Source organism: Haliotis cracherodii, unplaced genomic scaffold (assembly GCF_022045235.1).
Source record: "Haliotis cracherodii isolate W230 unplaced genomic scaffold, xgHalCrac1.p SCAF_9, whole genome shotgun sequence".
NCBI lineage: Eukaryota > Metazoa > Mollusca > Gastropoda > Lepetellida > Haliotidae > Haliotis > Haliotis cracherodii.
In genome coordinates, this window is record NW_027266343.1 from 25,003,142 (window position 1) to 25,019,673 (window position 16,532).

The following is a 16,532-nucleotide window of genomic DNA, read 5'->3' on the forward strand; positions in this document are numbered from 1 at the left end:
CTGCTCAGATCTATTCCAGTGAAAAATGAAAAATATAATAGCGGTAGAACAGAATCTTTCTCACTATTTCAATCTAACAAATTAAAGTGGGGTATTATTTCGGACCTCAAAATTTCTGTATTAGATGTAAAACACCAACCTGTACATATAGGATACTTAAGTGTAACACTCCATATTATAAATAATGGTTGATGCATCAGGCCCTGGAACGCTCAGAAAATGTAATACAATTGTGCTTTCCGATCTCGGAGACACAGAAGGATTCGATAAACCCGGTAGCAATGGTAAGTTATACGCTTTACACTTACACGATAATGTATACAAGCAGAAAGAAGTTACATTCACGGGTAATCTAGAAGATTTAAGCGATGTCGATGTTAGTAGACTCCTTAAAAACACTTCGTACAATATTACTCGCAACGACGATAAAAAATGGACTATGGTCGACGCAAAAATCGAGTGGCTATTGAATATCGTCAATCCCCCACCGTATGTGATGATGGTAAAGGGACATAATTTAACGAGGATAATAAATAGTGGCATCGTACTATCCAGTCAAATCGAAAAAGTGTGTTAGTCTCTCCCCTGCCAGAAGACCCAGGTCATATGTTATTAAGTTGTCCGGCAATCCAAAATGTTAGTTTAAATTTGGTTACAGAATTCAGTGATATTAAAGTTAACTTGAGTGCAATACCTAATATTTCTACGCTTATTATTGAAGTCTTGTTCGGAGATGCACCGCTAGATGCCTTCGAAATATTACCAGGTCTATCATCGATTAAATGGCTCAAGAAACACGAGCGTCAACGTTGCAGTAAGATTCTTATCGGAGCATCATCCGTTGCAACCCTCGAGGGGGTCCAAATTATCAAAAGTGACTGTATTCTTGCCGTATAATATACATTTGATAAGGTTGATGTATACTCTCAAAACATTTAAGCAAGACCAATTAAAGACTATTGTATGACCGTAATATACACTATGAGTTTATATCCCGCGCTCATTGAGGCATCTGAAAAGATTGAAACTGTTGATGGATTTTGATTACATCAAATAAGCGACATAAAACATCAAAGAAGAAGGAGAGGGAGTTTAGACTTGGATTGTATAAAAAGTATCGCAGAGCCCTGAATGCTCTGGACGGAGTTGACACCGCGCTTGTAGCAGCTGGCATGGGACTCGGTGTAGCAGGTGTTGCTTTATTATCAACTATAATCGCCGCGCATATCGTGCTCGGCATGGAAATAGCGGCTGGAGTCTCGGGACTGGCAGGAATAGCGATAAAATTCATTTCTCGTAGGTTGCAAAAGAAAGCATTAAAACACGTTAGTATTCGGATACTCGCCGAAGCAAAGTTGAACAGCATTGAGGATCATATTTCGACAGCAATGGTCGATTGTAAGATATCCGAAGATGAGTTTCGTTTAGTGCTGTCGGAACTCACCAAATACAATGAAATGAAGCAGGAGATTCGATCCAATTCTCGTAAGAACAGTGGTATTAGGGAAGACAAGAAAAAAAGTTCATAGAACAGGGGAGGCAACAAGCGCGTCAATTATTCCGTGCCAAAACCAAAGAACTGGTTGGAGATTAAAAATAGATTGCTTACTATCGTTAGATCACATTTAGACAAATGCTTACATAAATATATAATAATGGAGACAACAATCGAAAAAGCTATTAAATGGAGAGAATTACCACAAGGTTTTTATTATATCAGTGATGTCTAACCAACCAAATACGGTTATCAATTGTTTCTTATCAATTTCCAAGAAGAGTGTAGTTATATAGTCTGGTCTCCTAGTAAAATGAACGAAGAACTTAATAAAAATGTTGAATATCGCTTTATCAATAAAAATAATAAAGAATATTTTTATTACCATTTAGGCTCATCTAAAGAAATGATTGGCCCCAGGTATTGGTGAGCTAAAGCCAATTTAACTTAATCTCATGACTATCGTTGAATCGCATAATCATTTTGACATAAAAAATGCCACCTGTAGTAGCAGTATAGGTATATAAATCTTGCTCCAGTGGAAGTGGTCCAGAACCCTCATTACCTATACCACTGCTGATGATCTCGTCCCGGTACCACTGTCCATTGAGATTTCCCTCTACCACTATCAAACGGGTCCTCTGTCTTGCTGTAATCCCACCGCATACCATAACGCTGCCGCCCCCGAACTGATCTTCTTCCATGACACAATGATTGACATATCGTTCACCTCGACGTCGGTACACTCGAATCCGTCCATCGCTGTGGCTTAGGTGAAAACGAGACTCGTCAGTGAATAGAACTTGTCCCCACTGCATGGCCGTCAGCGTAGACGCTGTCTGCACCACTGTAGACGTGCTTGACGGTGGTTTCCTGTCAAAATGGGACCGATGGCGGGTCTTCTGGCAACAATCCCTGCACATCTGAGGCGACGACGTACGGTTTGTGAAGATATTTGTCGAAGGTCAGGGATGCTTCTTGCAGTCACTGTTGCTGGCTGGAATCGATTTCATAGGTGTGTTGTTCGAATACAGTTGTTTGTCGATTATTGGTTATGTGTGGCCTGCCACTTCGAGGATGGTCTCTGACTGCATTCGTCTGTTGCCAACGTTGCCATAAACACCAAATGCTGTTTCTGTGGATGTTAAATTGTCTTGCAACATCACGTTGACTCGATCCTGTTTCAAGCATACCAATGGCATGCAGACGCTCATTTTCGGACCGGCATGGCATTTCGTAATGTTGAATAATTGCATTATTTTGTTGTTTTTCTGAGTGGTTGTTGTCAGCACAATGCTTAACAATGCATATGGAATCCCGTTAACGCACATGTTTTTATACCCATTGAAATGCATGGGGCTTGCATAAAAGTAAACTTTTGCATGGAATACATGCCTTTCTGTAGCAGTTGCGTTTTTGTGACTTGATTCCATACATGTACTACAATATTGACAACCAAACTTTACTTGTTTGAAAAATACACTAAAATATTGGTGTCACAGGAACTTTTGTTGTTGAGTATAGTTTGCTTGTACCAATGCCATCAAATGTAGGCACCTCTTGCGGGACATTGTCGCTATGAAATTGGCATGTGCCGGAGTGTCCAAAGGTATTCTAAATCCATTATATATCAATACATCATAGCATCAACATCAGAACATTAATACATCACAACATCAATACCTAAATGCATCAATACTTTAATATATCGTTACATGCATGTCAACAATCTATTACCTCACATTACACATTTGTCACATCTGGTTCCACTTGGAATCAGAATTCAACCACACATCACTGCAGCTAAAATAGATCTAAACACTATATCACGCTACAGACTTCTGTCTTCTCCTCCCTTGCAGATGTTGAAGCCAGAGATAGACCGCACTCTAACCCATCTCAAAAAGTCCGGAACAAATTCTTTGGTTTGTCAACAATTATTTTACCAATTGCGAACATTTTTATAGACGGGTCCAAGGATGGCGGCAAAGTTGCAAGTGCCACCATCATTGGATCCAGAACTATCTCCTCGATAATCCCAGATAATAGTTCAGTCTTTTCTGCTGAGACCAAAGCTGTCTTAACAGCTTTGACCTATATTAAACAACAAAACCAGTCTAAACATTTCATCATCTTTTCAGATTCATTATCTTGCCTTCAGGCACTTAAAAGTGTAACCTCAAATCATCCCATAACCCTAGACATTTAAGTACATTTTAGTGATCTTTCTACTGGCCAATGTGACATTGTCTTTGGCTGGTTTCCAAGTCATGTAGGATAGCAGGTAACTTAAAAGCCTATGCTGCATCTAAAGCAGTTCTTGACTTACCGTTATCTCCACTCATTATCCCGTACAACGATTTCAAACCAACCATCATGAGTTATACTCGGGATCTCATGCAAAAAAGGTTGATCACCCATGTAGGAATCAATAGACTTCATGAACTTAACCCTACAATGGATCAAACCTACTTGGGTTGTCAGTCAAGACATCAGGTCATTTTGCGATGATGTCATATTGCCCACGGTCGGTTTACCCACGAATCTGCCCCAAACTACCATATAGACCAAATGACAGTATTGACTGGTGTATTGAAAGACAATTAATATTGTGATTTGGAAGGAAGGGACCCTCACACAACTCATCATAGAAGCACATAGAATAATTGTTAGTAAAACCATACTCAGTTATTTTGTATGCTACAATATAAACAGCAGAAATTGTCTAAATGTTGCATCTGTTTTTGCCACTATAGGCGTAGAAGGATGTCAGTAAATATGTATGATTGTTTCTTTACAGGTGTATGTCATCCATGTTACTTGGTCAGAGGGTGGTCAGCATGTTATCTACAGGAGATACAGTCGTTTCTTTGATCTACAGGTATTGTATTATCCCCTACCACACTGAAATTGATGAAAACACAGCTGAGTTACGAATTTCAGCCTCTTTATTCTTGCAATTTGATGTTTCGGTACAGATGCTAGTAACATTTATCAAGCATCTCAACTCTGTCTTCGTTGATACTATAGTTTCGAAAATGCCATCAAAGGCATCCCACTGACAATAATCACATTGCGAGCAAAATTTCCAAAGATATAAATGGATCTCAAACACTGTAGCAATCTTTGAATATTGTTTATTTTTTGAGAGATGAGGCTCTTTGCCCAGCACTGCATTTGCCCTGCATTATGCCCTCAGTGTAATTATTGCTATGCCTGTTATATTTAGCAGCTCTGTACATTGTCACTTTACCAAATCAACACCTTGTTCTTGTTACAGGAATGGTGCCTTCCATGTAAATCACACATGGTCACAATAAATGTTGAAATAATGTTGATACTGGTGTCGTTGGGCATTCCCCAAGAAGTTAAGAAACACTACATGGGGTCATAAGTAAACTTATCACTGAACTCAAGCTTTTTGTGAGGGATCGTAAATATCTGACTAACTTAGAGATAGAACTGTTTTTGGAACAAAAGCACATGAGTGAGTATACGTACTAATCAGTGAAGGCAATAAAAACTAACACCAACACACCAGCAATAGAGATAGCAAAGACACATGTACTGGCACAGGCTCAAACTAACAGCATTGAGTGTGAAAATATATCTCAGGCCATTTTTTTGTTTTCAGTTGGTTTCTGAAAATTTGGACTTTAGATTTAATATAGGTGGTCGAAAAGAAATAAAAAATGGTATACCTCCAAATTTGCTAGAGTGAATGTCGAGTTGACTGTTGGCGATTATAATTTCCAAAGGTTGAACCTGGGTATTGGGCGGGGGTTTCTGTTCCAAAATTCTCTGCCATCTTGGGCGTAAGAATTATATGCACACATAGTTCCGAATTGTCACCAACTTGACATCACCATTTTACATTAAATTTGATATTTTTATGCTTATCCTATCTCACACCATGCATTTCTTTCTTCTTCTTGCGGTCCTAGTGTGAAAACATCCTGAAACAAAGTTTCCAGCTTCTAAAACCATTTCGCCCAAACGCCACCTCACATCACCAGAGTCACCACCCAAACAAATGGGTCATGCACTACAATCCCATGCATCGTGATGTAAGTGGTTTGATCACCTGACACCCTTTGACACATCATTCTCTTTCTTGGAGCTGACAGGCTAGTGTAACTGTGATGCGGTAGAGGGTATATACCGAGGGACGAGCCTCAGGGCTTGTTGGGGACCGATCACCTAACCGCATTTCATGAGAGACTCTGCATGATTCAAAGATTTACATGCAAGGATTAAGATTAATTTGTGTACTTCTGTATGGATTTGTTGACATGGTATTCTCAGTGTTACGTACTCTTTTTAGATGAGTAGGTGTTGTACTGTTTTGAGATATCTTTATTCAACATCACAAATGATGGAGTAGTATAGGTAATGGGGGTTCTGGACCACTTCCCCTGGAGCCAGATTCATATACCTATACCACCACTACAGGGGGAATTTTTTATGCCAAAATGATTATGTGATTCAACGATAGTCATGAGATCAAGTTAAATTGGCTCTAGCTCACCACCACCTGGAGCCAATGATATAAATTTTTATAGGTAATGGGGGTTCTGGACCACTTCCACTGGAGCCAGATTCATATACCTATACTGCTACTACAGATGGCATTTTTTATGCCAAAATGATTATGCGATTTAACGATAGTCATGAGATTAAGTTAAATTGGCTTTAGCTCACCAATACCTGGGGCCAATCATTTCTTTAGATGAGCCTAAATGGTAATAAAAATATTCTTCATTATTTTTATTGATAAAGCGATATTCAACATTTTTATTAAGTTCTTCGTTCATTTTACTAGGAGACCAGACTATATAACTACACTCTTCTTGTAAATTGATAAAAAACAATTGATAACCGTATTTGGTTGGTTTCACATCACTGATATAATAAAAACCTTGTGGTAATTCTCTCCATTTAATAGCTTTTTCGATTGTTGTCTCCATTATTATATATTTATGTAAGCATTTGTCTAAATGTGATCTAACGATAGTAAGCAATCTATTTTTAATCTCCAACCAGTTCTTTGGTTTTGGGACGGAATAATTGACGCGCTTGTTGCCTCCCCTGTTCTATGAACTTTTTTTCTCGTCCTCGCTAATACCACTGGTCTTATGAGATTTTGATCGAATCTCCTGCTTCATTTCATTGTATTTGGTGAGTTCCGACAGCACTAAACGAAACTCATCTTCGGATATCTTACAATCAACCATTGCTGTCGAAATATGATCCTCAATGCTGTTCAACTTTGCTTCGGCGAGTATCCGAATACTATTGTGTTTTAATGCTTTCTTTTGCAACCTACGAGAAATGAATTTTATCGCTATTCCTGCCAGTCCCGAGACTCCAGCGGTTATTTCCATGCCGAGCACGATATGCGCGGCGATTATAGTTGATAGTAAACCGACACCTGCTACACCGAGTCCCATGCCAGCTGCTACAAGCGCGGTGTCAACTCCGTCCAGAGCATTCAGGGCTCTGCGATACTTTTTATACAATCCAAGTCTAAACTCCCTATCCTTCTCTATTCGATGTTTTATGACGCTCGCGTTTCTTGAGCCATTTAATCGATAGACCTGGTAATATTTCGAAGGCATCTACCGGTGCATCTCCGAACAAGACTTCAATAATAAGTGTAGAAATATTAGGTATTGCACTCCAAGTTAACTTTAATATCATCGAATTCAGCAATCAAATTTAAACTAACATTTTGGATTGCCGGACGACTATATAACATATGACCTGTTTTTTCTGGCAGGGGAGTGACTAACACACTTTTTCGTTTTGACGGGATATAGGCCGCGAGTATGATACCACCATTTATTATCTTAGTTAAATTATGTCCCTTACCCATCATCACATAAGGTGGGGTAATGACGATATTCAGTAGCCACTTGATGTTTGCTTCGACCATAGTCAATTTATTCTCACTGTTGTAAATAATATTGTACGGAGTGGTTTTAAGGAGTCTACTAACGTCGATATCGCTTAAATCTTCTAGATTTTCCGGGAATATAACTTCTTTCCGCTTGTATACATTATTGTGTAAGTGTAAAGCGTATAACTTACCATTGCTACCGGGTTTACCGAATCCTTCTGTGTCTCCGAGATCGGAAAGCACAATTGTATTACATTGTGTGAGCGTTCCAGGGCCTGATGCATCAACCATTATTTATAATATGGAGTGTTACACTTAAGTATCCTATATGTACAGGTTGGTGTTTTACATCTAATACAGAAATTTTGAGGTCTGAAATAATACCCCGCTTCAATTTTTTATATTGTAATAACGAGAAAGATTCCGTTCTGCCACTAATGTATTTTTCATTTTTCACTGGAACACTTCTGAGCAAGAGTTGAAGGACTCTCTAGTTGAATATTATCTGTCGTGCTTATTTGATCAAGATGGATACACAACTCTTTATAGGGAACTAAATCAGGTAATTTAACATCCCGATGTATGCCAATTAAGCGACTAAATTCCCATGTAGCTGATTGTTCCAATAAAATTATATTTGGATTTCCAGTGTCTAATTTCACTGTCCCAGTCGCCTCATTTTGTGTGAGACTAGCTCCATTAGGCTTAAAAATTTCATCATTGAGTGAGCTTACGCTGTAATACCCATCAGGTATAGTAATGGATTTGACAGTACCACGTGCGGATAATAGCATTATCCTATTATTATCTTTTGCAGCATTTATATTGGTCCACCTCTGGTAATACGTTACATCGCATAGAGCGACTTCGAGTTGTCCATCCGAGTTATCGATAGTACGAAGCAGTTGAATAGACTGACTATTTGTTATTCCCAGGAGTGTAACATACATATCAAATATACAATGATACTATATCATAACTTAAATATGGAATCAACCATTATTTATAATATGGAGTGTTACACTTAAGTATTCTATATGTACAGGTTGGTGTTTTACATCTAATACAGAAATTTTGATGTCTGAAATAATACCCCGCTTTAATTTTTTATATTGTAATGTTGAGAAAGATTCCGTTCTACCACTATTATATTTTTCATCTTTCACTGGAACACTTCTGAGTAGAGTTGAAGGACTTTCTTGTTGAATATTATCCGTCGTACTGATTTGATCAAGATGGATGCACAACTCTTTATAGGGAACTAAATCGGGTAAATTGAGTCCCTGATCTGATGTCTTGAGTACTGTTATTTCTCCTCTCCATCCAAGTGTGTATGCTAAGTTCTCGTAAAGCTTTACATCCTTTTTTCCAGCGTTTAAAATTAGTAACCCATTCGACTCATTTTGTGTTAGACTTATTCCATTAGTCTTAAAAAAATCATCATTGAGTGAGCATAGGCTGTTATACCCATCAGGTATAATGTATTTTTTACCATTTATTTCTGTCTCATTATCATAACCTCTCGCAGCATTTATATTGGTCCACCGTGGGTAATACGTTACATCACAGATAGCTACTTCGAGTTGTCCATCCGAGTTATCGATAGTATGAAGCAGTTGAATAGACTGACCATTTGTTATTCCCGGGAGTGTAACATACATATTAAATGTACAATGATACTATATCATAACTTAAATATGAAATCGAGATACATTACTAATCAATCGATTATAGTAACTGCCTCTGGTGCTGAATTTTTCGTTAAATTCCCTGATATCTTTGAAAAGTACAGGGTCACGGCAACTAGCGATAAAATTGTTCACGATTGGTTTCACAATCCGATGCAATTTTGGCAGAATCAGTTAAACTTTGCCGTATGGTGTGCCACAACGGGATGTGGCGTATCTCTTTATGCTCCAGGATTTGAACTGAATAAGTCTGTTATAACATTTCACATGTACTATCAGATTAGACGTATACTTAAAGAAATTAATGCTCCATTACTGCAGGATCGAGCGTGGAATTCCACAAAATAATCAGTACGATAAGAAGGCATTCAAACGTATTTGTAATGAATTTAATGTTTCTACGAGTAAAGATTGGCATCTGAGTGGAGTTAACCATGGTCTAGGTATTCCATACGCTGGTGCACACTCTGTTAAAGAAGTCAGTGATGATTTACTGAAAAGGGGTCGGCTCCTTCCGAGCTTTGCTCTCTCGAGTAACGAGTGGAGAGATGATCGTATGAACTTTAAGGGTGGTGTTGCTTTCACCATCCAAAAGGTTGAGCAACCACCTGGGGACGCTTGGAATGAATTTCTTAATGATAAAACGGAAAATAATTTTACTAACCCAGGATTTGAAAGAGTTAATGAATCGATAAGAACTTATGTATGGGCAATTCTCGGAGCGCAATCGCAAACACGAACGGGAATCATCGGTTCTGGGACGGCGCTCGATGTGCAAAAAAAGTTTGTCTCAAACGTGGAGGACGCCATTAATTCACCAGTTGACATACCATCGTCTATAAAGCGTTTTCAAGATGCATTACAGTACGCTCAATCCAAAGTGGACTTTGTTTATGCACCGGGACTATACATGTCTCCGAGTGATATGGAACTTAAGATCGGTCAAGTGATAGGCTATAATAATAAAATTGTTATCGCTACAGATCAACAAAAACCAGGTATAAATTCAGATATGAATGTCAAATTAATAACTCAAACAATCACGGGCGAAACGGGAATAGTCAAGCCACAAACACCACATGTTTCACAAACATCTACTGATGCTCAAGTACCACCGCATATTGCAGCTAAAAATCAACAACATATCGATGAAAAAACAGCGCTTGTAGTGGGTGGAGTCTCGGTTGGTTTACTCATGATTTGGTTAAATAGTTCTAAGCGAACTGATTTGGTTAAATAGTTCTTAGTGAATACATACAACAGCCCTGCAATTGCTACGATCAGCCCCCACAAGTTTTGACTAAGCCAAGTGGTGGTCTTAGCTAATAAATTCAATAGCCAGGAAACAACACTCCCTATTATACCGGGAAGTGCGTCCGCGGCTTTCTCAGCAAGCTTTCCCAGTGCTGAATCTAATGCCTTTAAATGCTTTTTTATCCACTCTTTTATCCCGTTTTTATCGTTAGGCGGTGTGGGCGGTGTACTACCACCTGTACTGCCACCTGTTAATGAGAGAGTCAAAGTCGATATAATAAATCCCAACGCGGTTAAAATACTGGTAATTATTATTCCCTGTTCTCTGAACAATGTTTTAATTTTATCGGCCAGTGTAGTGTCATCGTTGAGGACTCGATCAATAGTTTCTCGAATTCTACTGATTTGCGCACGAAGTGCCTCTCTATTACTGGAAGCCGCTTCGAGGCGGGCCGACCTTTCGTCTTCAAAGTCACGTATTCTTTCCGCTACGCTGCGTCTACTGAACTCATCGCCCACCTGTTTTGTTTTCTCTTTAGCTATATCCTTGTCGAGTTCGGATAGCCTGGCCATATTATTGTTGAGTTCTCCCCGCATTGTTTGCATTGTCTTGTCAAGACCTTGTAATTCCCTAAACTTGACCACTTGGTGATAAATGTAACTGAAGATCATGGTAGGTATCCAAGATTTCTCCGAGTCCGTTCGAGGCCACGTTCGAGGCTGCTTCCAAATTATCTGTATTATCGAGTTTAGTCTGCACAGTCTTAATAACCTTAGTAATCTTCGCGGGAGGTCGTCCGTATTCTACAAAACCTAATTTATCACGAACAAACTCGCGGCTATATTTACCAGCTATAGTAGACAAGGCTAGGGGCTTAAGAGTACTATAATGCATAAGATCAATATGCGGAGTGTCACGCAGTCGCAATATTCCTTTACTATCTAGCATAAACTTTGAATAGTCACGACCTATTAGGATAACATACTTTTTTTCTTCTTTTAAGGTATCGTAATAATCATTGACAGTTGATTGTAAAATTTCATCGTTAATACTACTAAGCCTGAGTTCATCAGTACCCTCTTCGGTTCGATTCGGATCATCTAAGGTACTTTGATTTAAGTCCTTAAGTTCAAAATCACCCATTTTTATATTAATATCATGGTTAACATTTATACTAAGTTATCTTATAATAATTAGATCTACATCAAGTGCTTTTATGAGTTATCATGGTGTAATATTTATACACCATTTCATATAATTATAGTTTAGCAAGTAATAATTATCATCAGGTAAAATGCATATATAAAATATCAGTAGTTTCAGTTATAGCTTTTTAGATGGTTGCTAGCCTAAGGTATCAAGATCCCATCTCCCAGACAAAGGATATTTATTTAATTATATCTGTCATCACCTACCGGGGTATATTAGAATAACATTACTTCAATTAAGACTCATTAAGGATTAGCCCCATACAAGCTCGTCTATAGTGCATTAAGGATTAGCCCCCATACAAGCTCGTCTATAGGGCATTAAGGATTAGCCCCACACAAGCTCATCTATAGTGACACCCTAATCTCTTTCAAAGCATCCAGTAAATATGTCAACAAGATTAGTGCCAGTCCAACAGGATAAACAGGATTTAGTATTCCCCTCTGTCCAGCCATCCATTTAGCATAGGACACAACCAATCGTGTATCAACCAATCACATTCCTTTCTATTGTTCAAACTTTCATTAAATACATACTGTAGCCAAGTTCTAGCAGAGAAGGGGTTTGACTCTCTTACCAAGCAGACCTCTCTCCCACAGCCCAGAGTGTGTACCGACTCTCTGTGGCACCCTCAGTTATTATCTAAGCATAAATTGTAAATTGTTAATTGTTCTTGTAAATAAAATTGTGATTAGTCTCCTGTGACTCTGGCTCTTTGCTGACTAATTCCCCAAGAAAACCAGCACGTCATTTGGAAGGTATTGTTCACCCAGAACAGTTCCATGATAATTAGTTGTCAACGTGCATGTGTTGACGGGGAATTAGCTCTTGGGGGAATAAAGGACAAAATCGACATCACTGTCCCGGAACGCTTTATGCACAACATGTAAACAATAAACAACAATTGCACAATGAGCGGAATACCTGCTCTGACAACACAAACACAGCAATGAGCAGACTTTCCAGCTCAGGCGTACAAGAGGTGAACGGAGCTCCAGCTCACCTCAGGGCGTTTCCTACGAGCAGCATATCCTGCTCGAGGTCGTCCCTATGCCAGCACTCGGAATACCAAGCCTGACTAACACCCCAGTAACTATGTAATGGTAGCACATATATAGTAATGAACAACAATGGACAGACAAAGAGACAACGACGTTGCTTTGGACATATGGGCGTGATTAACAAACACAGTTCATGGGATGATCAATTAGGGCAATAAATGCCATACTATAAAAGCAGTAGTTAAAGGGAAGTGATATGGTAGTCCAGGCTGACTGACAGTCAAAATACAATGAAATGTTGGTGAGGATTAACAACGGGGATTAGCGCCTAAAACGTAATGGCAATTAAGTTAAGGAGACATGGCTACAGGGTAAATTGCCCTTGAAGTCAAATGTACTGCAGACAATGGTAGTCATAAATCAGTCGCTATGACAACTTCCCTCCGTTCCGTGAAGCTTGGACCCCAAGCTTTGACAAGTCCAAATTGATATGTATGAACTTTTTCACCAACGGAAACAATAGTGCAAAATGTGAACAAAATCAGTTAGATGAATTCATGATATCGTTGAAATTCTTGTGCAACAATATACCTATGCAATGACGGTATGAAAGTGGTCATCTAGCCAATTTGATTAAGTGCCAGTTTGAAAACTAACCAAGTGATCTTTATAATGTGCAATTTCACTACAAGGTAATTACCGCTTTTCACAGATTCAATAAATATATCACAGAAGGTTCTTTGAATTCAGGAGTGACTCAGTACCGCATAATGATAATGAGTAATGTCATAAAAAGTACAAATTAAACATCTCAGCAAATATTTCGCATAAAGAAATTTGAAACCAGGAGTCTAGCTTTACCGCGTGACTCAAACGGTACTTGTGGGTACTATTGCCCTTTTCAGTACAATGGGTGCTCTTCCCGTGTCTTTGACGGAGCTTGCCCAGATATTGTGGGTGCGATGCCCAAGAAAAAAAATCCTTAATTCCGACATCAGAATTCTGAAATGCTGAATACTGCTGTGCTGTTAATTACTTAATACTGACATACAATAAACATATGTGTAGGGGTGGCTCACCCAAGAATATCCCTAATCTGAATTCAAAGTCCTAGACAATATATTCAATTTTGTACCAAACTGTGCACATTAATTACTTGTACCAAATGACAAATTTTGTCGTGTAGATTTTTGAAATTACGAGTCGAGCTTTAAGGTGTGACTCGATAACCCTACAGCTTAGGTTTGTCTGGGCCCTAGCTGTATCTATATGTCTGGCGTGGCCTGGAGACATTTCAAAGATTCCCTACACAATAACTTCAAAGATCTAGCTTGAATAAAGATGTAATTTGGAGTATATTGCACACATACAAAACTGAATTTTGGAAAGACACATTTTGGCATTAATATACTGGCTTTGATTAAACATACCTGGTTGCACTATTCAACAGTCACACAATATATATCCTTGATTGAGTCCATGTAATCAAACACAAATTAGTAAGTCCCAATGAGATATCTTGTACACAGTTTCCATCTTGTAGGTGCCCGTGAGGCGGTTTCTGTATGATCTGCATCATGATGGCTGTGGTCAGGATCACTGCGGGATAGGCGTTTATACTTCCTTGGTCCTGTGTATGAACGAAATCTTGAGAGATTCGGAGAGATTCGGAGAGATTCCTGTTGTTTTCTTCAATCTTGTTTCTTCATGGCTCGAGTTGATGATTGTTCTTCAGGGTGGTAGGCATACAGAGAGGTTACGGGATCGGGAGTAAGCTCAAAAGTTACTCCAGCCGGATTCTAACACCAGTTGTCAACGTGCATGTGTTGACGGGGAATTAGCTCTTGGGGGAATAAAGGACAAAATCGACATCACTGTCCCGGAACGCTTTATGCACAACATGTAAACAATAAACAACAATTGCACAATGAGCGGAATACCTGCTCTGACAACACAAACACAGCAATGAGCAGACTTTCCAGCTCAGGCGTACAAGAGGTGAACGGAGCTCCAGCTCACCTCAGGGCGTTTCCTACGAGCAGCATATCCTGCTCGAGGTCGTCCCTATGCCAGCACTCGGAATACCAAGCCTGACTAACACCCCAGTAACTATGTAATGGTAGCACATATATAGTAATGAACAACAATGGACAGACAAAGAGACAACGACGTTGCTTTGGACATATGGGCGTGATTAACAAACACAGTTCATGGGATGATCAATTAGGGCAATAAATGCCATACTATAAAAGCAGTAGTTAAAGGGAAGTGATATGGTAGTCCAGGCTGACTGACAGTCAAAATACAATGAAATGTTGGTGAGGATTAACAACGGGGATTAGCGCCTAAAACGTAATGGCAATTAAGTTAAGGAGACATGGCTACAGGGTAAATTGCCCTTGAAGTCAAATGTACTGCAGACAATGGTAGGCATAAATCAGTCGCTATGACAACTTCATGGTTAACATTTATACTAAGTTATCTTATAATAATTAGATCTACATCAAGTGCTTTTATGAGTTATCATGGTGTAATATTTATACATCATTTCATATAATTATAGTTTAGCAAGTAATAATTATCATTAGGTAAAATGCATATATAAAATATCAGTAGTTTCAGTTATAGCTTTTTAGATGGTTGCTAGCCTAAGGTAACGGGATCGCATCTTCTAGACATACTATTCAGTAAGACAAGAGTTACGTCTACATAGTTTAATTGATTTGAAGCTTTTAGATAAATGCTAGCCTTAGGTATCAAGATCCCATCTCCCAGACAAAGGATATGTCTTTTAGTCTTATAGATTACATTACTTACTTACTTACTTACTTACTTTGGAGATTTAACGTGCGCTTTCCGACTGATGCGTATTTCGCACACGGGCCCGGCCAGGCCATTTAATGTGTTTCCGAAAGGGGCGAGGGTGGTCTGTGCAACCCAAGAGGGGTTACTTACTTACTTACTTACTTTGGAGATTTAACGTGCGCTTTCCGACTGATGCGTATTTCGCACACGGGCCCGGCCAGGCCATTTAATGTGTTTCCGAAAGGGGCGAGGGTGGTCTGTGCAACCCAAGAGGGGGCTTTAGGGGTTGCTTATATAGAATTTGGGATTTTTGAGATTTGGAATAGATGCCTATGGGGTTGGGGAGGAGAACTAAGGGAGCTGGGTATGGTGGATGATTGTTTGTTTATGTGATTTTGATTTGGTAGGTTATTATGGTTTTAGATGCGTTTTATTAGTTCCGTTTTTATTAAGAATACGCCTAAGGCCTTGAAGTTTTCTAGTTTATTTTGTGGGTTTAGTATTGCTTCTAGAGTGAGAGCCTTGTTTAGATTGAGGGTGGTTTGTAATGCGGTTCGATGTGTTAGGTAGTGTGTGCAGTGGATGAGTGCGTGTTCTGGGGTTTCTGGTTGTTTGCAGTGTGGGCAGTTACCTGTAGTGTGTTTTTTAAATTTTTTTAGGTGGTTATTTAGGTTGGTGTGTCCTGTTTGGAGTTTAGTGATTACTCTGTCGATTTTTTTTGATGGATGGAGAATTTTTGGTTTGGTTAGTGGTTTGCTGAGCACTCTTTTGATTTGGCTATTTGAGTTTAGATATAGGTTATGCCATTTTTTTGTGATTTTTTGTTTGTTTACACTTTTAATTTCTGATTTTGAGATGGGTAAGTTTAAGCTTATTTCTGGGATTTTGAGGGATAGTTTAGCTGCTTTATCAGCGTTTTCATTACCGTATATTCCTACGTGGGCGGGTATCCACAAGAAGGTTATTTGTTTGCCTGCTTTTGTTAGGTCGTTGGAGCTTTTAAGGTTACACACAACCAAATGTTTTCCCATAGACTTCTATAGTAACGTTATGATTTTTTTTTAAATAACTAAGCATTCAACAGCTATTACCTGTACGTGTGTGCACAGTTTGGCCTTAGAGCAGCAATAAAAAAAATAAAAATGACTAGCTTAGCCAGCTCCTTTTCCGTGTACCGGAA

The 16,532-nt window shown here is 38.9% G+C and overlaps 1 protein-coding gene across 6 annotated transcripts in view; it reads left to right on the forward strand.

Moving 5' to 3' along the window:
• The window catches only part of LOC139452295 (SH3 and PX domain-containing protein 2B-like), a 291,496-nt gene that overhangs the window by 14,316 nt on the left and 260,648 nt on the right, over positions 1-16,532 (forward strand). For 3 of the 6 annotated variants that reach the window (XM_071233713.1, XM_071233712.1, XM_071233711.1), the window contains exons 3-5: positions 3,358-3,420; positions 4,296-4,376; positions 5,440-5,562. In XM_071233713.1, the coding sequence (XP_071089814.1) occupies positions 3,358-3,420; positions 4,296-4,376; positions 5,440-5,562 (267 nt within the window). The remainder of the gene's footprint in view (positions 1-3,357; positions 3,421-4,295; positions 4,377-5,439; positions 5,563-16,532) is intronic. The other 3 variants (XM_071233716.1, XM_071233715.1, XM_071233717.1) reach the window with 3 other exon arrangements.